This window comes from Chaetodon auriga, chromosome 16, assembly GCF_051107435.1.
Source record: "Chaetodon auriga isolate fChaAug3 chromosome 16, fChaAug3.hap1, whole genome shotgun sequence".
NCBI classification, from domain to species: Eukaryota; Metazoa; Chordata; class Actinopteri; order Chaetodontiformes; family Chaetodontidae; genus Chaetodon; species Chaetodon auriga.
The window spans coordinates 11,525,970-11,549,772 of record NC_135089.1 but is presented as its reverse complement, the minus strand read 5'-3'; the positions used below and the strand labels follow the sequence as shown (position 1 = coordinate 11,549,772).

General features: G+C 43.8%; 1 protein-coding gene across 1 annotated transcript in view; it reads right to left on the bottom strand.

Moving 5' to 3' along the window:
- The window catches only part of cep112 (centrosomal protein 112), a 92,666-nt gene that overhangs the window by 4,282 nt on the left and 64,581 nt on the right, over nt 1-23,803 (bottom strand). The window contains exons 22-24 of the mRNA XM_076751918.1: nt 22,576-22,638; nt 17,172-17,321; nt 5,084-5,173 (exon numbers count right to left, since the gene is read on the bottom strand). Of these exons, the coding sequence (XP_076608033.1) occupies nt 5,084-5,173; nt 17,172-17,321; nt 22,576-22,638 (303 nt within the window). The remainder of the gene's footprint in view (nt 1-5,083; nt 5,174-17,171; nt 17,322-22,575; nt 22,639-23,803) is intronic.

Genomic DNA, 23,803 nt, shown 5'->3' with positions numbered 1-23,803 from the left:
AAGTCTATCTATCTATAGCAACTTCTGTAGTCATAACAAAATGGCAAGCCAAGACAAAACACACTCCACTACCTCAGACCGAAGCAATAAACAATGGCTGAATAAACACATCCCTTACCAACCACTCTGAATATAAGTCTAGATTCTTCAAAAGCCACGCTCCTTAGTTTTGCATTCTTGGTTCATGTATGGTGCAGTCACCACAGCAATGAGAGATCCGCTCTGCCTAAATTACAAGCTCCTTTGTGGCAATGCTGTCTCCATTTTCCTCCCCATACATTAGAATGGGCAAGGCTACAACAGCGTATTCACCGGGACTCACAGGGAGCAACGAGGACGACTGGATACTGTACATACAGTCGTACGGCTGATCGAACCAGACAAGCCACGAATGTTTGCTTTAGAAACGACGACAGAGGGAAGCCTAGAACTAGAGCTAATGTATCATGTGATACAATAAGTTTGGCTATCTGGCATGTGTCCTGATGACTTTGTGGTCGTCTGCACTGAGTGTCTGGTGTGGCCGTTGGTGTGAGACAGAAAAGCACAATAAAGTACCACTTATCATCATATTTCATGGCTGTGTTGCAAAAGTTGTATTGTTCTTATCATAAAACAAGCTTTGCTTTGGCGTTATTGCATCATAGATAAATAATGCATGGAAATTAGTTTAATACTTGCTGTATATCTACATTAGTGAAAAGCAGCAGCGTGCACAGCTCCAGATCTTGAACAGTGTATTGGGTGCACGGCTGGGGGCAAGGATCAAACTAAACAGAACACCAGCACTGACAGATGAATAGCCATCTTTTTTTTATTGTGGCTAAACAATAAATAACAATAAATGTATTGCCCACAATAAATTGGAAGACTATTCATGTGCGAGTGCCAGTGCTGTGTTTGTTTTGTACTGTAAATCTACATGAACCTGAATGCATACGACACAGATTTCTCCTCTGGCTGCACAACAGCAGACCAAAGCATTTGCAATCACATCTTTCCACAGCATGTCTAACTAAAGCTTTGCCATAGTTTACTATGCAATGTGTGTGGGTGGAAGCAGCAGCCTTTTTCTTTTTTACGACAACGTCTTCTGTTGTGGAAACGTATGCTAGGCTAACAGATACAGAAAAAAGTACCAATTCAAATTTCTGGCTTGTCTGTGTCTCTCAATGGCATTAAAATTCAAAACAGGAGCATCTCTCAAACTCCCCAAAGATGTCTGACTACTGAGAGACATTGTTCCTTCAGCTTTGCATCCTCTCGCCTCTTCCAAGTTCCCTCCTCTCACATCTCTATTTTTCTTCGCGAAAACATTTTTCTCCTCTTTCAACATCTTTTTACAGCAAAGGCATGTTTGTTTTTCTGACAGGTGGCAGGAGGCATGTGACGGCATCTCGAGACAAAAAAAAAAAAAAAAAAAGCATCCTCACCATTAGGACAGATGTCGGGTGCCTTTGAACAATACTGTTGATCAAACCTTCCATGAGGTTTTGGTCATTGACGGACTCCAGATGACAGTGAGAGGGAAAGAAAAGAGAGGGAGGGAAACACAGGGGGGGGGGGGGGGGAGTGAGCCACTGCTTCCCAAAGCAATGAAAAGGGACTTTGACTTTCTGGAGAAAAATCAGGTTTCATCTCCACAGCTCTTTTTAAAAAGAGATTTTGTTTGTTCCTGATGAAGCGTGATTCTCTAGTTTTGAAGACTGCGAGGAGCGGCAGTCGTTTTCCCCTCCCAGTCATCTTAAAATGACAACATTTCATCTATATATAGTCTTTAGATTGTGGTTTTGACTTTCCCTTGCGTTTGGTACTGTCACATGGCGTGGTTTTTGACAGCTGCCAGCAGAAAGGAACAAGCCCTCAACACTTTCAACGTTCAAATGAAGTTTGTCACATCGTTGGGAAGCTTGATGTATGCTAATGAAGTTGAGGTGTGCGTGTGTGTGTGTGTGTGTGTGTGTGTGTGTGTACAGGCTTGCGTGGGACAGGTTGGGGGGTGAGTAGCTGCTGGAAATACATTTTTGATATACCCCCCTTGTTCCAAAGTGACAAAAACCTTGTCAGGAACAAGGGGGTACATCAAAAATGACGCCACTCACAAAGTTTGCACCTCCACATCCACTGAATTGGCAGTCAGAGAGTTCACCAAGGAACGATTTGAATTCAAAAACGCTTTGCTGCGAGAGGGAAAAAAGAAACCCCTTCACAAAAGTGAAAAAAGGAGGGAAAAGGCAGGAGGAGATTAGAAGTGGCTACAGATCTGAGCGAAGTTGTTACAACTATGGGATGGATTGGTACCTGCTGATGTAATGCGCCTCAACAAACACAGCACGCAGGAAAATGAGTGAGCCTACAGAAGCGAAGCTCAACTCCTCTGCATTTTTATGTATGCACCAATCCTGAAAACAACTACAGAAATGATTTATTTTTTATTTTACCTCGTTCCCATGATGCAGGAGAATACATCTCTGAAACTTGTACAGTTCACCATGCCCACTGTCTCATTATGTATTTATCCAAAGAGCTGTACTCTTCTACATTCTGCTCCTCTCTTCAAGGAGAATTGAACCACACAGTGAGCTGCTGATCCACCATTTTAGAGTGGGGGAGCCTGCGAGGGCCCTGCAAGTGTGTAAGGCAAGCAACATCTGTGTGAAGTCTGGGCAGAAAGGCTGTTTTTGCATGTGAGGGATCAGATTACAAAGACAAGTCTTGGCAGATAAATGAGGGCAATATTAGTACGAGGAGACAGAGTGGAGGTTTCTTATCGTACGCAAAGAACAATGCACGCATGAACCAGTGTGCACACGTGAATGCAGATGCACATATGATGTCACACACACGCGCACACACACACCACTGAAACACACAGTAGGAGGGCGGTTTGTCTACAGAAACCATGCACTTGACCTTAGGTGAGAGCAGGGTAGGAGGCTGGAGTAAATATGTGATTCAGACAGGGAGTAGAACTGTGACTTGTTGGCAGAGGAAAGGGGTATTCATACACACCCACACACACACCCCCACACACAAGGCACCGTGAACCTGCTGACCTCAACCAAGGGACAGTGACAATGGGAGACGGTAACTGTGCGATGTCAGGAGAAGGAAGATGTTAGGCACAGGTCAAACAACATCAACCAACACTGATCCATCACAGCAGACTCCAGTGACCAAGAAGAAGAGCACCAATCAGAGTTCACAGCACACATTTACATTTGGACTTGTCTCCCCACTGAGCACCTCTGATCATTGATTAGCGAAGGATCTATAAATTGAGCACAATTTAACCACACGGACTGAATGAAGACTGTTTCTAGAATGGTTGAAGAGATAACCATCTTGTTTTCTATGATGTTTCTATGTTGTTTTCTTGGTAATTTGATGATTTATAGTGTGTTATGGCATTGACTTGAACCTGTGCATCCTATGAGAGACAGCTATAAGCTGGGTGCAGACATTTTAAACGTCTGCCTCTTCTTACTCCGATGAAGACCTAATGTTTATGTTGAAAAATTAGCCTCTGCCCCTTAGAACTCTTACTACAGCCGTGCGCTTCAGATGTCATCTTTCCAGATCCGGCCTCGGCTGTCCAATCTGTTGAGGCATCGCTTTTAGCTCCGACTTGGCTGATGTGTCGAGATTCCTTCGTTCTTATTCGACTATGGCACACTTCCTGTTTGTGTCTTTGCTGCCAACTTTGACATAGCAGCACAATCTGTGATAAATTAGTGAAATGTGTTTGTGGCAGAGAATCAAGAACTCAAGTACCTAAAATTGATACCAAATGCTTAGTCAGATTCTTAGTCTTGTTTACTCATTCTTTGCTTCAACATATTGCCTGATTTAAATCCTAATGTTGCTGATTTTGTACCAGAACGCAGCACGTTTGGTATCAGTATCAGCACATAGTAGCATCTCCTTGTTACATGAGATCAAAAATGTGTAAACTTGCATAAATAAATAATCAATGTTAGTGCACACAGTAGCGCTCAGCATTACCTCCTTGTTTTTGGTACCCATGAATATTTATTTAACACAAATGTTTTAAAATATTAGAAAATTAAAAACGTGCATTGTCTCTGGCGTGTCTGCAGGTGAGATAATTGCTCAGGTTAATGCAATCATGCAGTAATACCACTAAAAAAAACAAATGAAAAGCTAAAAAAAAAAAAAGGCAGACCCAAGCCCTTGTCCACACCAAGTGATGTGACATTAAACCAGGCAGGTTCAGGGGTTAGCTCCTCCTAAGTAATAGGAAACAACGTGCAGCGCCTCTGGGACTGGACCATTGACCAACGACTTCTAAAAACCACTGACCCCTTTCTGCAGATTTATGACGGCCAGACACTGAGGTGTGTGACGAGTGTGTGAAGTGTGTACAAGGGTCAGTGGGCGGATCAGAGGGGACACGAGAGAATGAATGCCTTTGGTGTACATACCAGCGTACAAAGAACAGCCTCCTGTGTGAGTGTAGTCATTAGTGCTTTCTTCTCTGTGTGTGTCAAGGTCAAAACAGAGCCTGATTACAGGGCATTCTGGAGAGCCATGGGGAGTGTGTGTGCGGGTGTGTGTGCACACACAGGCTTCCCTCTGAACACAGGCGGTGGTGGCATTCCTGGCCCTAGGCGCTGGCTCTTGAAGCCAAATCTCAAGGAATTTGGGAAATGTGCAAGGGGGCATATCTTTGGCTCTGAACAGGAGAATGAGAGATGGTACGGTGATGTGGGGAGGGCATAAAGGAATTATTTTTTTTGTCTTTTGTAGCCCCCTGCAGGGTCTGGTAAGGATGACAGCTGAGCGGTGAGGGGCTACGGACATCAGGTGACGGGGGAAGCAAGAACCCAAAAGAGGATGACTTGATTAATAAGAAGAAGTCAAATGGAGGTGGCAAGAAGCAAAAAGAAATGCGATGAAAAGGCTGAGGGCAGCGGGCTGAAAAACGCTGGGCAGAGAGAGAGTGATGCAACGGTAATGAGCAAATGAGTTGAGTAAGAGACAGCCTGCCGCTCTTGTACATGCCTGACAAGCATGAAAAAGAGACAGCGTGAGATGGAGAGTAAGGAAGTGACAGTATTACCTTCTCCTCAGTCTCCAGCTCTTTGCTAAGCAGCTTCTTCTCTGAGCAGTGCAGCTGCCTCTGTAGACTTTCCACCTTTTCCTGCAGAGCCTGGGGGAGGGGAGAGACAGTCAGTGTCGTCGGCTGACTGACGGGGGAAAAGGAAAAGCAACTTGAGATCAGCGTGGTGTAATGTGTAAGTGACGCACAGTTATGTACACTAATCTACACTTAAATATGAGTTGACGCGAGACACAGGCTGGAGGTGAATGAGAGGAGAGGAACTGAGAGCGATCAAGACAGAGGTAGAGAGAGAATACTCAAGACACAGAAGACAGGACAGGGGGACAGCGAGGAGAGATGCTGCCTGTGATTAGTCTTTTGCGTGTTAAAAGGCTAATAATAAAGTCATGACAGTAATTACCGGCAAGCTGGCCTCATTAAGCCCAAACTCATTTCTAGACAAGGGCATACAGAAAGAGAGTAGCTCACTCAGGAAATTAGCAAACTCTCAATTCTTTTGTCAAGTTGCATTCCTTTAAAATAATTATTTCTTTGGCGGTAATAAGAGAGATGTGCTGCATCGTTTAGTGGATAAGAATCCAACTCACATGTACTGCAATACCTGAGCTGATCACATTTCCTCACAGGGTGCCAATGAAGAATTTAATCTATTTTGCTTTCTAAGATTTGGGCAAGACAGAAAAAAAGAAAATTCACTGTGTGTGTGTGTGTGTGTGTGTGTGTGTGTGCTGTAAGTGATAGCAGTGGAAAGAAAGGCATAGTTCCCGTATGCGATGCAGAACCAGATGTTTTGAGTGCACAAAGACGCTTCGTCTTTGATTAGTCTGTATGAAAAGCAGAGAGAGTGACGTGCACGCACACACACCTGAAAATAAAAGCGCACACATGCATTTACACTATGACCACACATACACACGCATGCACGCATAACGCCTCCAACAAGTGTACTGGCTACCATCAATATCCTGAGCGTCTCTCCACAGCGGGGTTGAGTGAGGGGGCCAGGTGTTGCCTCATTGATTCTCAGAGCTGAGGGAAACACAGTCCAGGTGATAGGCATGACCGGCCTGATCTACAACCCACCACACTGACATAAATCACACATGGACTGTTAGGCTTCAGGGCCAGGTTGAACTTCTGGGGAGCAACGTTCTGAGAACTGCCAACTAAAAAGGAACGTGCAACACAAAAACACAGCTGAAACTTTTGTTGCCAGTCAGATCGTGAGATACAGCAGCTAAAAGTCATCTGTTGACATGTAATGATTTTCTTTTAAGAATTCGAAACGTCAAGTCCGCGGCTCGGTGCGAACCCGCACGTGAGCCGTAATGATGCAGGTGAATCAACTTTATTTGCGGTGGCTAATCCAGGCCTGTGGCAGAGGGACGTCTCTGCATTACTCGACTATCATGATTGTGGAGAATGTTGAGGTCAGTTTTAGCTCTGCAGCATGAAAGGCAGCTGGTTTCCAGCGTGCTGATCCTATTAATCAGGGTATTTCTTAGCCAGTCACGATCCCATCACAGCCCACATCTCCATCCAGTGCAATCCCTTGCCTTCGATTTCATCATTTCATTTTGTTTATTGGTGAATCAAAAGGCTCGACGACACTAGAGAAGCATTTTTAGTGCGGTTGACACCATTTACATGAGTTTTCTGATTGTATGGACCAAAGCATGTAAGTATAAGACTTCTTCCATCTTCCATCCATTCCAAAGGACAGGAGGTATCACAGGATGTTGTAAAGTCTGCTGCCGTTGATGTTTGTGTTTTCTGATTTTACAGTTCATTTTAGCACACACACACACAAACATTAAATTAAAGTACTGTGTTGCAGTGTTCTTGTTGTGTATCAGTGGATTATCTAGCTGGTACTTCCACGCACATAAAGAGCTGCAGTTCTTACCCTTCCTCCCTCAACGCTTCTCCAATTGTGACCCAACCTTCACCTCCATCTGTCCTTCTAGGCAGTAGTACAGCTGACGTAGATGATGCGAGACCCTGACAAACCACCACCACCACCCCCACCCCCACCCCTTCTTTCTAAACCCACTTCTAATTCCCCGCACTGTGACACAGCATTTCTGAACCAGGTTTTCCGGTAAGTAAAGCTGACTAGTGGGCCTCACTGGTGACGTGTTCGCCTCTTTCATGTGGGTTCTGTATCTGATGTGCTCAAAACAACTCTGTTCAAGTTCAACAATTGTCGCTTCATTAATAGAATCATACGGGATGATTTTGCAGATGAATGAAAGCACTTTGTGAGTCAGAAAGAGCCTCAGAAATATTTAGTCATTATCGCTGTCAGACATGACAGTTGTATTATACGGTATTGAAGGCTGTTTTTAGGCATAGAGCAACAGATATCGCACTAACGCTGACAGGCACAGATATTAATTCATGAAAAAGACTACTGAAAACAATAAAACAAAACATGAAATGAACAATGGAGACACCTGTGAGCACCTGCACAGCCCTCCTGATACACTGTGAACACCACTTTGACTTTAATCCAGTGCTAGACCTCAAACAACAATGAACAGCTGTTTCTCAATATATAATTGATCTGTTCTGTGTATATATACGCAGACACATCCATTACAGGCGCACACGTAAACACTCAAGATGTTGCTTGTTTCTATAGTATTTAGTGTGTGAAGGTGTGTGAATGACCATGTGTAGAGGAACCTGCTTAAGTGTCTCCAGATGCACAGGGCGATATGGTCTTTATCAGCCATGCAGGCTGAGATCATTGCGAACAGGCCAGGAAGAGGGGGAAATCAGATTTCCTTGGGGTGGGGGTGGGGGGGGGGGGGGGGGGGGGGGAGTGAGAGGAGAGTGAAAGAGAAAGGTATATGAGGGAGCAAAAAGCAAACAAAATGCAAAGCAAGAGGCTTGAGAAGATAAGACAGAAATGTGATGTCAGAAATAAAGAAAGAAGTCCAGAAAGGTGAGAGACAGAAAAATAGTGAGGAAGAGGGGAGGGACATGAAGGACAAAAACACACGGTTTGAGTGAGGAGATGGGGCAGCGGTGTACCTCTGCTCCACAGTCCCACAGTCGGGGAAGCTTGAAGGCCTCTCTCACCTCTCCATCAGCAATGCACCTCTGCCTTTCATTCCAAACTTTGGCTCAAAGGATTAGCGAGGCACACGAGCACGCAAGCACCAACAAACACCGCTCAGAGCAATCCATGCAGGTATAGGCATGCATTAATATTAACAGCAAAAGTTCTAAAAATGTGAGTGCTACACTCAGTCAAATGAATGTGCAATTCCAGTGTTGTATGCACACAAACACACACACACACACACAGGCGCACAGACACACCAACCACTGAGTCATCTTTCCTGGGTGGTCCTCCTGCGCAGATAAGGCAAGCATGTTTCCCTAGGGTGAAGTAAAAGCAACAGAGGGCAGGAAAAAAAGCAAAGAAGAAAGAAGGGAGGGAATAGTGGGAGGAGGAAAAAAGGCCAGGGGCCTCTTTAAACTTGGTGTTTTGTTAGGAGCCGAGCTGCTCTGCATGTGCGGCGGGGCCTTCTATTTGCAGCGTGCTGTCAGAAGTTTCTCCCAAAGTCTGGATTAAAGAGATCCTCTAATGACACTGAGGCTGGACGACTTCAGACAGCAGCAAAAACCTCACACTGCACCGCCTCCAGCCAAGGACACACACACACACACACACACACACACACACACACACACACACAAGCAAAAGGGTAAGAACAGATAGATACACAAGGGGCACGAAGCACACAGACGTACATAAGCAAAGACACAGTATGTGGACTGCGCCCACACACACACACACACACACACACACACACACACACACACACACACACACACACACACAGCAGCTTTAGTAGAACAAGGCGGTGTGTGTATGTATGCCTACTGATCTAATAGTAAATAATAAAGGAGGTGCTAACCTCAAGGAGAGGTGGATGGCCAGAGAGATGAGCACAGACTCTCTTTTATCTGCACTTTTATCAAAGGACTGTGGGAAAGGTAAAGAAGTGAGTGTAAGAGAGAATCTGGAGGAGCAGGAGGAGGAGGAGGATGAGGAGGAGGAGGAGGAGAGGTCTCCCTCCTGAGGTGTTAGAGAAGTGAAACTTTTGCTTTGCTGTCTGTCTGGCTGTGTGTAGGAATAAAAAGATGTGGTTTAGCAAGTCGACCAGGACAGCCCCTCTGAAATATATCACTGATATTGGTATGAATTGACTTGCTTTCGGTACTCTGATGCTTTTCACCACTTTTTCCCAGAGTTGATTTCGCACTGAGGTGGGAAGATACTGTGATGGCTGCACCGGCAAAAATCTCCTGAACAGCAAATAGAACAGTTATCTCGTCTATTGCAATATGCACACATGTCGGCACAGTTATGGAGGCGCCTTTCCGAGTACTGATGAAAATAGTAAGACAATTGCCGCGGTAATGAAGACATGTTGCAACTGAGCTATGCCCACAGGGGGAACGCACTGTTCTCTATCTTCCCGTCTCCGTCTCTTTCAGCTGCTGTGAGCTACAGTAGAAAGAGAATAGGAAACAACTCTGAAATATGCGCCATATGCCCTGTGTGTGTATTTGTGCGTGAGTGTGTCTTCGTGTAGGGTCTTTGTAGGGCTTACCTACATATATTCTGTTTATTAAACAGTATATAATTTAATAGATGTTAAGTTTGGTAAAAGTTGCAAATACAATTGCAGGCTAAAAACTCTTCATTATGTCTTGAAAACAATAAATAAACCATAGATCCCTGTTTTATTTAAGGATTGAAAAGGATGCCACCCAAGTTGCTACAAAGATTAGCGGCTAACAAAACGTCGCAATACGCAGCAAGCTGAGACTACTTTACTAAATCAGCTGAGGTCAGTCTTCGGTGCTGCTGACTGCATTAAAGTGTAATTTAAAAAAAATGTTAAGGTAGTTAAATGTGTGAAGCTCTTCGCAGATTTTAGCTGTTTCAGGTCCTTATTTTGGTTTCCTAGCTGCCCTGGTGAGTCTAATGGTTCCCAATATTAAAATGCTGGTGCATGTTGAATTATTTGCTAGTTTATGCTTTAAATCATCAAATTCCATGATTCTTTTAACTGTAATCAGAAGAAATTTATTAAGAAATCGGACACCCTGGCGTAGGCCCTTTGTCGTCATGCGAGACATAAGAATGAAATCTTTATGTTTTGCTCACAATTTTCAGATCTCTGTTTCTTTCTCTTTGGCGTCACCTATGGCCATAATTGGTAATGCAGGTGTGTTTTTGGACCTCATTTCCCAGAGATCTAAACGGCGTCACCTATGTGACGTCAATCAGCGGGCACATTGGCCATGCCTCCATAACATTTGGAGGTTTGACCAGCCATAGTAACTGTTTACTTGAAACGCTAGCAGAGACCAAAAAACGGTCGGGGAGCAGTCTGTTGCTCTGTTTACCCTCTCTGGCTTTAATGACGGCTTGTCTACTTCTGCCTACAGCCTGGATTCATGTTAACGTGGGATTCTTCAAACAGGGAAGCACAAGACATTAGGCCGTCATGGTTTCTTTGTACTTAGCATTAGGCCTGTGGTTTAATGAGTAATTTCCGTTTGTTGTCCGTGAATGGAGTGCGGCCTCTATGAGCTGTTTTACTTCCCACGTTCCCTAGTTGCATCCTGGAATGTTATCTCTCCGCTTCTTCCACCTCCTGTGATATGTGGATCAAACACTGCCGGGAATCTGCCCACAGCCGGAAAAGTCATCAATCAGCCAACACCAGGCACACATGTGGAGGCGCACGCACACACACAAACATATACGTACATGGACATGAAGGCAGATGGGTGTGTATGCAGATACAAAGAGGGTCAGAGTGAAAGAGACAGCGGGACCCTTGCCTTCCACCTTACATTTTTCTGATACAATGCTAATATAAAGGACAACATAGGCCTGAACCAGGAGTGACAGCACTACAGTCTCCTCAATTCTTCTAGAGCACAATAGTACTTAAGCAATATTTAAGAAATACTTGCCTCATACATGGACTTTTAATTATGTTGTTGTCTTTATTCTCTGCCATTCTTATGTTTTCTTGTTCAGTATTTGTAGTCCTTGTCCTTAGCTGCATGTCTATTCCTGTGTGTGTACATTGAGGGCAATGGAAAACCAGAGTCAAATTCCTTGTATGTATACACATACTGTGCTTGGCAAATAAATAAATAGTGTATGTAAATCTCCTTGCCTTGCGAATGTTTGAAAATTTCATGACTCACTATTCTGGCTTTGTCTCTCTACCATTTCACACTGAATTAGTTAGTGTGCAGTACAACCAGAATATGTAAGCTGGGAGCAGTTGCCCATAACTTTATACGCAGAGGGGCTGTTTTGGTTTATTGGACAGGAAAACCAAAGATTTGTCTAAAGGCGTAAAACAGTCTGCACAGAGCTACAGACTAAGGTGTTGATTCTCAGTGGGATTGACAGTAAAACCTTTCCATATTATAGAACCTGCAGGTCATTTTTGATTTTTATATACATACAGACACATCTTTGTCACATTCTATTCTTCTGACCAGTCAGTTTCATTGTATGTGTACACATACTCGGCCAATAAAGCTGATTCCGATTACAGGGAGAAATGTAATGTTAATATTGGAAAAATATCTTATTACACCGTTGCATAAAAATGAAAATCATGAAAGTAGTATTCATGCCCACACGCACATAAAAAGAAAGTGACAGAAACACAGGTGGCTTAACAAACTTCAGTAAACAAATGTGCGGTTCAAGGTTGACATGAAGAACATGGACATGTGTTGAAGGACGTGGACAGACACACACGCGCGCACACATTCACACAACGACTGAAGCAGCTCTTTGCCTCTGCAACAGAGGGTACCCAGCACACCTGTTCTTGATCCACTGCTGCCATTCCTTCCCACAGGCAAAGTCATCCTTTCAACCCCCTCAGAAACTAATGCATATATAACTAAAGAACTACACACAAGCTGCAGCTGCTACAACTAGCCCCGATGAACGTGCGCATGTTTGTGTGGCTGCGTGTGCACATGAGCCTTGTCCCTCGTTACTGCTACGCATGCATGAAAACAAAGCACCTATATCACATGGACTCTATCTAAATTTGACAAAGAAACGTACACACCACATTGTCTGGCGTACAAAGAACAGAGCACCTCATATATTCGCTCTCACCCTCAAACAGAGTGAGACAATGGTCACTGTTGCATTATGTAATGTGTCTGCTGTCACTTCACCCCGAGGACACGACACTGGGACCTTCTCTTTGACTAGCACCAGAAGTTACTGCTGGATGGGCCTGGATCAAAGGTGTGTAGTCCTGTGTATGTGTGTGTGTGCACAGAACACTGAGCATATGTGGGTATATGTTAGAAAATGCAACACTATAGAAAGATTTAGAGACAAGGGCACTAACTCAAAGCTATGCATGTGTGCGAGTTTCAAGGACAGAAGAAAAGGGAGACAGTATATGTAAGCCCGTTTATAAGAATGATACACTAATTCATAGGTGTGTGCGTGCGCGCATGTGTGTGCATGCGCATGGCAGCATTCGTCAGGCAGAAAGACAGGAAGCACTGCTGTGGGGAGCAGGAACAGCGGTGCTGATCAAAGCCCAGGCGGGTGACACTATGGGCGGAGTGCCATTGTTTATTCACCAGCCACCTCTCCCTTTTGGCAGGGCGAGGTGAGCATGTGTGCTTGTGTATGTGTGTGGGAAGACAGACAGAGAGTTTGAGACAGAAAAGAGTTAGAAGATACAGAGTTGGAAAGATAGGTTGTGTGTGTGTGTGTGTGTGTGTGAGAGAGAAGAGACGAGGCCTCTGTGTGTGTGTGTGTGTGTGTGTGTGTGTGTCTTTGTACCTTTCTCTTGGCAGGCTAATGTGGGCTTGAGTTCTGTCAGATTTGGCAGCTGCACATTTCAGGCACACTCACACTCCACACACTCACACTCACACACACACACACACAAACCCAACTGCCCTGTGCACGTGGCCACAAAAAAAACACAAATCATGTACTTAAGTAATCCCAATAATCTATTAAACCTCACATTTACCTCAAACACTGTGTTTCATCAAAGACAAAATCCATCCACAAATGGAGACACTTTACCAAGACACCACATGTAGGGAAGCAGATGACATGAGGAAGTAAATAATCCTCCAACCCAAACGCTGGCTATGACCCAATGTGCTACACTGGCTTCCTCCATACTGGTTCCCATTCTCCTAACCTGAAATGAATAGACTGGACAGATGAAAGCAAATACAGCGCTTTCATCTTGCTTTCACCTTTCACAGTCCTTTGACACCAGCCTGGTTGCAGTGCATTAAAACTGCCCACTCCTTCCTCGCCTACTGTTATGAGATAATTGGCAACCTAAATATAACTGACTGCAACTTCATGTGAGAAATCATTTATAGGGAACAAAGGCAGGAAGTAAGGTGGAAGATTAGAGGGGAAATTTACAAAACTTCTCTCTATTTACTATGTGTGTGATAGCTCCTGTTCCTGATGGATGGATGTGCTTATGTTTAGTCCACTAGCTTATTGCTGAATCTCACATCCATACAGTCTATGCATGAATCAGAAGATCAAAACAATGAGCTAAAAGTGGCTCAAGAGTTGAGTTAGACAGCACATCTGACATAGCCGGAAAGCTCAGGATGCATGAAAAGTGCGACAAAATAGTGTCAGGGGGCCCTGAAATAGGCAGCGGATGGCACACAGTCTGTATTCCAGTGAATCAGACCAAACAGCACAAGAAGCCCTTTCCCATTGTAGTATGAGTCATTTCTTTCAGTGTTAACTTAACAAAATCTCTAATTGAAAGACAACACAGCAAAGCTACTTGATGCTCCACCAGCGTGTTGGCTCGTTCATCTGGACAGGGACTCTTACCACCCTGCACGCTTCATGTCTGCAGCGGACACTTTGACATTTACGCTATTTGCTATTCAAACTGAGTCAGGCCGGCAATGCAAAGCCAGTATCCCTGTCTGTTACAACACATGCCAAGCAGGCACACGCTCAAGCGCTCATGCCTATATGTACACACACACACACACACACACACACACACACAGAGCACACAAAAATACTCCTCCACCTAAACATCACTTATACGAAAAAACCCCAGATAATGAGCATACTTAACTGTACTACCGTTGTTCTAAAAAAAGGGGTTTACGAGATACAAAGGACTCTGCAGTTAACACCCATATTTAACAAGTCACAAGTACAGTAGAGCCACAGAGGGAGCTAAATTCGGGGTAGAAATGGCAGAACGGGGCTGGCGAGGAGGAAAAAAAAAAAAAGGGACATCTGATCTGGTGCAGCATGCATTCAGAACAACTGTTTTGGGATTATCCCGATTCAAATGTGCGGCTAACTTTGATGTTATTTTCTTCCCCTCCCATTGTCTGAAGCCCCTCGCTCTCTTCATAATCCGAGCCCTTTGAAGTGAGCAGCATGGAAACAATGTCAGCAGGCGACACACTCCCTCCGATGGCCCACTGACAGCTCTCCGCCAATTTCTTTCTTTCTTTTTTCCCCTCTCTCCCTCTTTCTTCCCTTGTCCTTCTGTTTGCTGTCTCAATCCTCACACTTCCTCCATCCCTTTGTCAGCTCGCCCACTCTTTCATCCCCTTGATTGTTTACCATCTCACCCTTTTCCTCTCCCTCTCCTTTCAAGTTTCCACCAACTCTTGATTTTATTTCATTATTTTATGTGTCTCTATTTGCTGTTTGACCAAGCTTACCTTCCTTTCCCTCACTGATTGTATTCTATCCCCTTATGTCTGGCCTTTAATAAGCAATTCAACCATTAATTGGAGTCTCATTAGCGGGTGGTTAATACAGGGGGGATCATAATAATGAGGACACAGATAATGGAAGGAGAAAGCCTTTGTCTGCTCCCAACACAGATGCAAAGACCTGTGTCTTGTAACACAGCCTACAGCAGGGGAAACATCATATGTGTGTGTTGTGTCATGGTACACTCAGATTACAAGCAACAAAGAGTCAAGTCCACATGGAACAATCTAACATAATGACAAACATTTCAAGGAAATTGCAGTGAATAAAGGATGAATTATCGTGTATATAACTTAGTAACTTCATCAAAGAATAATGTATCTGCAGTTTTGTGTCCTCCATCGAGACAACAAGCAAAGATTGAGAATAAGTAAGAACTCCATTCAGCGAAACAGGAATAAAACATGAAATAAACTAATCACGACTGCATATCGCTAAACTGACACTTGTGTCAGTTAAGTATAAAAAAGTCAGTAGCTCGTCTTTGCATGCGTGCAGTCCTGCTGCAAAGGATTTCCTGTAGCTTTGTTGATCACAATCTGTACAGTTATGAATGAGTCTGAAGATGAGTGAATGAGGATCTGAGCTATCAGCCCTGCCTCGGCCGTAAAAAAGATTCTGTGATGGGTCTGGGCTGAATTATTTGGAGCACAGAACCACCATCAGCCAGTAAATCATGTATGGATAGCAACAGAAAACTGGATATTTCATTTCTAGGTATGGGGTAAGCCATGTCAGAGCAAACTGGCCGCTTTAGGCGAAAACTCAGGTCTGGGGTGGGGGGTGTTCTGGGCTGCCAGGGCCTGGAAGGAGAGGAGATCTAATGGGAGGCTCACAGACCTGCCTTCTTACTATATGAGGCAGCTGCAATCACAAACAGACAAGGTTGTCTTTGGAAACATGTTCTGATCCCAGACACAACAACTCTTTATTTAGTGAGCCACACCCAGTCAACTGCCGCTGCGTCCCAGTCTGGTTGCTTGAGCAAGAGGCAGAATAAAAGATCCTTTGAGTCCAAAAGAGAAATCTGCATGGAGGAAGATGAAGATCAGGGGGAAAAAGTGGATAAAAATTAACCACATACTATCTCATCTACTCATGTCTCGATCTCTACTCTCGAAATGTCGTCAACTATCACTGTTCTCCACATGAAATTTAATTAGGACAGGTTTAGCGAAACAGGCGAAAGTGAGAAATAAAAAAGTTAATGCTAATAAAGAAGGCCGAGTGTAAAGTTTAACTGTGAAAGAAAATAGCAGCAATGATATAGAGAGGCTCTGACTGAGGACGTGGGGTGCAGCAGACAGATTTATAAGCTTCAGCCAGACACAGAGCACACAAGCCACTTAAAGACACTATGGAGTTTGCAACCAGCCATAAAAATGACAGAGCACATGCATACAAACTGTGTCCATGCTTTAACAAAAGAACAGAGACCCCCGTCTGCTCTATAAAAGTCAAATCCAGACAAAGCTTTTTTTGAGGATGCAGTTTACTGATGCCCCCCGCCCTCCCCCTCCCCCATTCTCTAAATGCTTGCCTCTGCAGAGACCACTGATATAGGACAGGACGTATATAAGACTGCGAGGAGATTACGAAGATAGGAAGATAAGAGAAATAGCTGATGCAGATTAGTCCCCTCCACTATAGTTGATTAAAGTGTGTTTACTGAAGTAAAAAGAATTAAAGACATAAAAAAAAAAAAAAAATGCTCAGATTGCAAATTTGCTGAACAAACAGCTCATGCAAACCTGTTGTGGGAGTTGGGTTTTTTGTAAACAATGCCCGAATCAAGCAAGCTAATCAAACTATGTACAGCATTATGAGATGTAATTAAAAAGTCTATGTGTGTTTCAGATTTACAGTCCCATCCCCTTAAGCTGTTGTATAATACATGTTTTATGGGCGCGGACGGAGCGGCAGAGCTGTGCCTCTCAGCTCTTCTTCCTCTTTTAAAGTAACTCTCTGATCAGATTCATTGATGCAGATGTGACAAACCCACTGATGTTAAAACAGGAGTCCAGCTGGTTAATAACTATTTCAACTCACTGCACAGCATATTGAGTGAAACCTCTCCAGCCTTTTACCCAATACAGAGTAAGTTGTTATCCACACATCCCGCCTGACTGTGACTGATTTTGTGCATTTCCCTAAAAGTCAGAGAAGTTCTTTTTCTTTTTGTTTCATTAACGCTGATAAATGCAATAATTCAGTATGATTAAGCGAGTGGTCTTCCAGGTGCCCATCACTGACCTTGTTGGCCTCATCGGCACGGTGAGTTAATGTCCTCCTCTCCTCGTCCCATCGAGCGTTCGTCTCTTCCAGCTGCTTCTCCAGTGCCTGCTGCAGACGAACAGCCTCCTCCTTTGAGTCACATACAGATGTCTGCAGCTCTGCAATTAACTGTAGGTGAGAAAAAAATAATCTATGACTGTAATTCTTGATTTGGCAGATGGACAACTGACAACACAGTGTGCTATACCCATAAAAAGTTATTGCATATCTGCTCCTGTATATAAGTTATATATACTTTTCTCTACTTACATTTGAGACAAGTGATGCAGAAAAACAATCAACCTGTTGCCAGAAACACAAAATACTGATTTGCTTTATTTCACTGGTCCCACAAAATGACGCATCAGACAGAAAATGCATTTCACATTTGTCATGGACTTGGATGGCAGCAACAATCACCTTGAAACGCTGCTTTTCCCAGAGTCTCATGTCTTGTGTCTTTTTTTGAGAAGAGACAGAAGAAAGAGAACGAGAAGAGGGAGGAAAAAAAAAAAATAGACAGGAAGGAAAAAACAACTTCCTTTTTGAAGAGCAGAGTGACTTTGTGTTGGTGAACTTGCGGTGCACACCAAGATGAAAAGGAACTGCCTCGGCTTTGAAATCCTCCAGTCAAAATTAACATTCTATTTAAGCTACTGTCAGGGAACGGCGCTGGAAAGATGAGAGAGAGTAAAAGAGAGGGAAAGGAAGGGAGAGAGGGGGAAAGAGAAAGAGACATAGGTGGGGGGGCTGCTGCTAGCTTTGGGCTAGACAGATAATTGTTTACCGTGTTCAAACTCTGGAGGACTAGCCCTGCTGGAATCTGCACATTGTGTGGGAGTATGGGAGTTAGAGTGGTGCGGGTCGACCACAGATGGAGAGAAAGAGATGAGAGGGAGATTAGGCTTATTTTATCAGTGGGAAAGCCACATGAAAGCAACAAATGGCACATTATTATGGGAACATCATTTCTGGGCGTAATAATTATTTTGCAATATGGATTCCCTGCATCTGCTGGTCTTCAGCCCCAGGCGGCGGCGACACTCTAAACTAGTGAACTCAGCTGTCTGTCTTATTCCTGTATATATGTACACACCACAGCACCTTTTTCTGCATCTGATAGCCAGCCAGGACTTTTTAAGGCTGTAATTGGTCTGGTGAGACTTGTCTATTTTCATAGCCTATCTGTTTAGGGCTAAAGGCGGGCTTACCTCTCTATGATCCTGGGCTGGAAAAGGGGAAAAATGAGCAGGCCTGGTGTTTATTCATCTGTTTGTTAACAGAAAGGTGAATAACTAATAACTATAAAATGATGGCCAGCATAGAAAAGGGGATGCTTTGCAATGTTAATGAGAATAAAGACTTGTTGGCTGATGTTGAAATAGAGCAGCCTGGTTCCAGACCTCTTAATTGCCACACACACACACACACACACACCTCTGATGTGCCAAGTGATTCATAACGTGAGGTGAAAACAAAATACGTACACTAACATCGTGTACATCATAAGAATGCCATACACCATAAAACTGGAGCTGAGATTCTAAGTGAGGAGGCAATAATTAATTGACAAAATGACTAATTTGAACATTTTTAAAGTTCACGTTTATTTTTAGACATTTTATATAGTGCAACTGACTAAAAAGATTAACTATTTTGCAGATTAACTGATAAAATAACAGTCAAAGCTCAGCCAGAAACAAGGTCATGATTGTATGGTTGGCTCCCAGGGATCAGTGACTTTATAACTAAACTCATTAGCACACATGAACTTTTAATTCAACCTGCATAATGTGAGTTTTTTGGTCACCTCTGAGGCAGCACAACAAGCTGCCAAAAAAACCACCTCACCTTGTAAAGTTGGAGCAACATTAAATTAATTCGAATTGTATTCCTGATGAAGTGAAACGTTCACTCTTTCAGCTCTGTTTTGGTCTCCACCGACTCCTGAGGGAAAGATATCCCTCCTAAGCTGCCATCATGCTCATGAGCCAGTTGTTAACTGTCTGCTATTTGGTGAGCAGGGTTTCCGTTATGCAGTAATTACCGGTTTGTGAAAATATTCTGGCTGTCCGCTGCCTCTCTGATGTCCGCCCTCCCTGTCACTCCTCTCCTAATATTTTCACATCTAACTTGGTGAATTGAGGGTTTATTTCGACCAAAGCGGAGTTGGTGGCGTTTGTTTGAACAGTGAGAAGACAAAGCGAGACAGTTTTGGCGAGTTTTGTTATGTTTCTGTCCAGTTTGAATGAAGCGTGTTTTATGATGATAAAATTACTGTTTCTGTAAATGGAGTCTGGTGGCTTTGGTGAGGGCGATATAGAGGCTGTTTCTGGTTAAACAAAGAGGATGTTACTCTTTTACAGAAAAGGTCATTTCCATCATGGTGTCTGACACTCAAAATAACCATCTGAGCTCGTCAGTGGCAAACACCAACGCTTTTAGTGGACATACTTTGACGGTGCGCAAACACCCGGAGGGATTACATTGCAGCCAGCCGGCGTCTGATCCATACGAGCTTCAACAATGATCAATATGGATAATAACCTGAAGTATAAACAGTGAAGGATGGTTTTCAAGTATTTTTTTAAGCAGTGAGAATGTATCAAAAGGAATAAATACTATAACAGATCCTTTTCGGCTAATACATGCCAAAGAGGTCACCTGTGAACACTGTTTGTGGAACTTAACAAGGTATATTTGCATATGGAGTGAACTTCAACCTCTTTCTTCCAGAACATGGTACTTCTTATACGCTGCATCTCCCATGGCAAACTCCCTCCGCCTCCTCCCTACCTCCATGGTGGACGGCCAGGGATAAAGTAATGATCTCCCACCAGTGCCACAGTTACCACCCACTGCAGACTGATCATTAAGTGGGGGAAGAGAGCACAGCCCTGTTCAGTTCACAGGTCACCCAGGAGGACCACTCACAGCTAGACGCTTAACACACAGGATTGGATTGGAGAGACACTAATTAGGAGAGTTTCTGTGTGTGTGTGTGTGTGTGTGTGTGTGTGTGTGTGTGTGTGTGTGTGTGAGGATGAGAAAGGCTGAGAAAGAGAGACAAAAGCAAAGACGTGCAAGAGAAAGGGATGTGTGTGTGCGTGCATGTAAACATATACCCCTACGTGGTGTGTCTCCAGTCCCCTCAGGATAATGTATGGCGTGGTATGTTTTTAATTGGGCTATTAGCTATGCAGTTGAGCTCAAGAACGATGCCCCCTGTCAGACACTGAGGGGTTAACAACTGGGGTTAGCCTTTGAGGTTCAAAGGCCTCTTGTTTACATTTGACTGAGCTGCCCCAAGGGGGGTTCCACCTTTACCTTTCAAAACAAAGCCGCCCAAGCCCACGACAAATAGCCTGCATTAATCACACATATTAATGTTTGCACAAAAAACCCACACGATCAGCATAACCCTCCGCATCGCAACACACTTCAACGACGGTGTTGAATTCTGCGAGACTTTTCTTCCGTGTCGGAGAGAGTGTTGCTTGTTGAACCTGTGCCAGCTTCGTGTCCCCAAAAACAGTGGATTAATCACTTGTTGCTTTGTCTGCGGCGGCGTACTGCACCGCCAAAGCGGGCAAACATGGCTGAACTTTCGCACAGCATCCGACTCCTTTTGAAGTCGAGCATTGTGTAACCTAATAAGCTACCGTTTTCTCACAACATCTGCTTGTCAACCTCGCTTTCAACTCTGTGCCTTTGCCAGCCAACCCAAAATGGGGGGATTTAAAGAGGAGAAGAAAGAAAGAAAAACAACAAAACCCCCCTCTTTGAATCTCCTCTTTGGGTAACGAGGTGCAATTACGACCAAATGATTGTGATATTTTACCCCGCTACATAATCAAGAAGAAAACTCTTTTCTTTTGTAATGTAAACACTACTTTTGGATCTTTTAAACTGGTGAGGTAAAAGCTGCCTGAACTTTCGGAGACATTTTGCTGAATGACAGAGGGCGTCCTGGGAAGCTATACACCTGGTCGGGGTGAAGAATTAGCTCAGTTTTAAATGGGCTCAGTCTGAGGAGATGAGCAATAATGCTAAGAATATGGTCCTCGATGATGCCATGACAAGAGGAAAAATAACAGGCGCTGAGATGAAATAAAGAGGTATTAGAGACAAAGGAGGGGAGGAGAATACAAGTGGAAGTGAACGGTAAGTGTTAGGGATTTAAACTGATCTTTTGAGGATGATTTATATTTCTGCTTCATTACAGAGGCTACTTGCACTCCTACATGTTTTTGACAATGGCAGGAATTACTGACTTCCTTTAACATGACATGAAAAGAGTTGAACCAAGGCTAAGTAAACTTTGCCCTTAGCATAGAGTCTGCATTATGTTATCACTTTCCAGTGCTAACCTTTCCATTATTGCTCTCTATCACTATGCGAAAGAAGAAAGGTATGTAATTAATACACACACGGACTGATAATGTATCATAAATTCATCTAGTGTTGCGGTGGTGCTATGATGATCAAAGGGCTAAATTACATATTGAACTATAAATCAGTTTCAGAGGGCAGTGATGTTGGAACTGATGAAACCTGGATATAGCCCCTTTAACATATAGCACATAGCGTTCAAACTACAAAGTGGATCGAGCAATGTGTGGATTTTAAAGTAGAATGAATCGATTTTTGGCAACTTGGGGGCATCTGAACAAGCTGTAAACACAACACTGATATATTAACTTTATGTTAGCAAACAGTTGCCTGTTAACACATTCAAGAGACATGAAGCAACATCAGCATTCACTTGGAGTCGTGTTTCTGGCCACGAATCCAAGTCTAACATTCACTCTCCTTCCAGCTCACGATGAACGGCCGCTTTCACATTATTCACTGTTACATAAAAATGCTGATTTGTGCAAGCTTCAAGGGTTATCTATAGAAAACATACAGGTAAGAGTACGAAGCCTGATGACAGACATCTCTGTTTGAGCTGCAAAGGAGAGCTTTCCAAGCAGTCACCTTTAACACCTCTGGACATGAGGATGAAAGAGGGAACAGGAAAAGTAAAGACTAAAGGCAGACAGCAGAGCTTCAAATATTCTTTATATAATACAAACTTCTGTGTTTTATGTGTGGGTTTGTTTGTCTGAGCTCTGCACAAACCTCATGCCAGATATGGGATGGATTTGTGTGTGTGTGTGTGCGTGTGTGTGAGTGCACCAGTGTGTTTGTGCGTATGTGCTGAAGGGTAAAGGGCAGTGGTGGCTTGCTGTGTGTTCAAGAGTGTGTGTGAGTGTTTTCATGTGTGCTTCCTTCACCTCTCCCACCAGTACGTTTGTCCAATCTTTCAAGCGGTTCAGTGGAGAAAAAGAAATATAAAATGAAAGGGGGGTGGGGGGGTTTAGAAGAGAAAACTGATTACCTGGGCAGACTTGGCGAGCTTCTGACCGTACTCCTTCTCAATCTGCTTCAACCTGCTGTTGGTCTGCAACAAGAAGGGAGAGGGGAGTGTGAGAAAGAGATATGCAGACAGACGGATAGAGAGACACAGAGAGAGAGAGAGAGAGAGAGAGAGAGAGAGAGAGAGAGAGAGAGAGAGAGAGAGAGTTCTGAAATTGAATCTTCTGTTAGGAAGTGCACACGCTAGCCTCCCAGCCTACCCATGCTCACACACACACGCTCATGTTGACCTCTGCCTCTTAGCAGTGTGTCCCCGTGGTCCAGGCCCATAGCCCCTTGGCACAGCGCCAGCCCCAGTGTTCATGTGTGCCAGCAGGTAGTGACGGGCATGGTGCACAGTGGGCACCACTCCCCCTTTGATCCCCTGCCAACAATTCATCACTTAACAAGAAGGGGGGCAAGTGTGTGTGTGTGTGGGGGGGATTAAAACGTTGCTGCCAATTAGCTATAGGGAGAAAAAAAAAGAAAGAGTGATCAGGAGAAGCTGGGAGACACAACACGGAGGAGACAGAATAGGAGTGAATGGAGACTGTTGTTAGGAGTTTATTGAGCGGCGCTCGTCTCTTTGTTTTCGGTTGTTGCTCTATGGGAAGCTAGCCAGCTGGAAGCAAAGACTGTGAGGGTCTAATGCAAGATCTGTCTCCGTTCAGCTAGCCGTGTTGCGATGCCAGAGTTTCAATGAGAGGCTGAACAGCAGAGTGAGATAATGAGGTGTGAAGTGCTGGAATTCGATGGGGATGTCAATGGCTGCCAGTACGCATGGTGACAAGGCCTATACAAGCACTGCAGAGAGGCTAAGGCTTAAAGTAATGGGGGATAAAGGTCACTATTTGAAAGGCAGGCAAGTCCTTTCAAGTTTTAAATTCATGCCTGGAGATATTAAGTACTGTATATCAGTATATTTATATTGTTCACTGGCCTATTATTTTGAAAACTCACATAATACAGAAATCAACATTTCATCTCACACATTAATCTTCTTAGCACATTACAGTTGTCTAACTGCTGATTGCCTTTATTAACTGTGTACATCATTATGCTGCTCTGCTTTGCTACTTACTCTTTGTTGAATCAATTTCCCCACAGGTGTTACAGAGGTTCCACCTCATCTTACTTCAAGGATATATTAGAAACTCAAGGGGTGGGAAACACCAGAGACCCTACAATACGATATTATCGCGATACTTCAG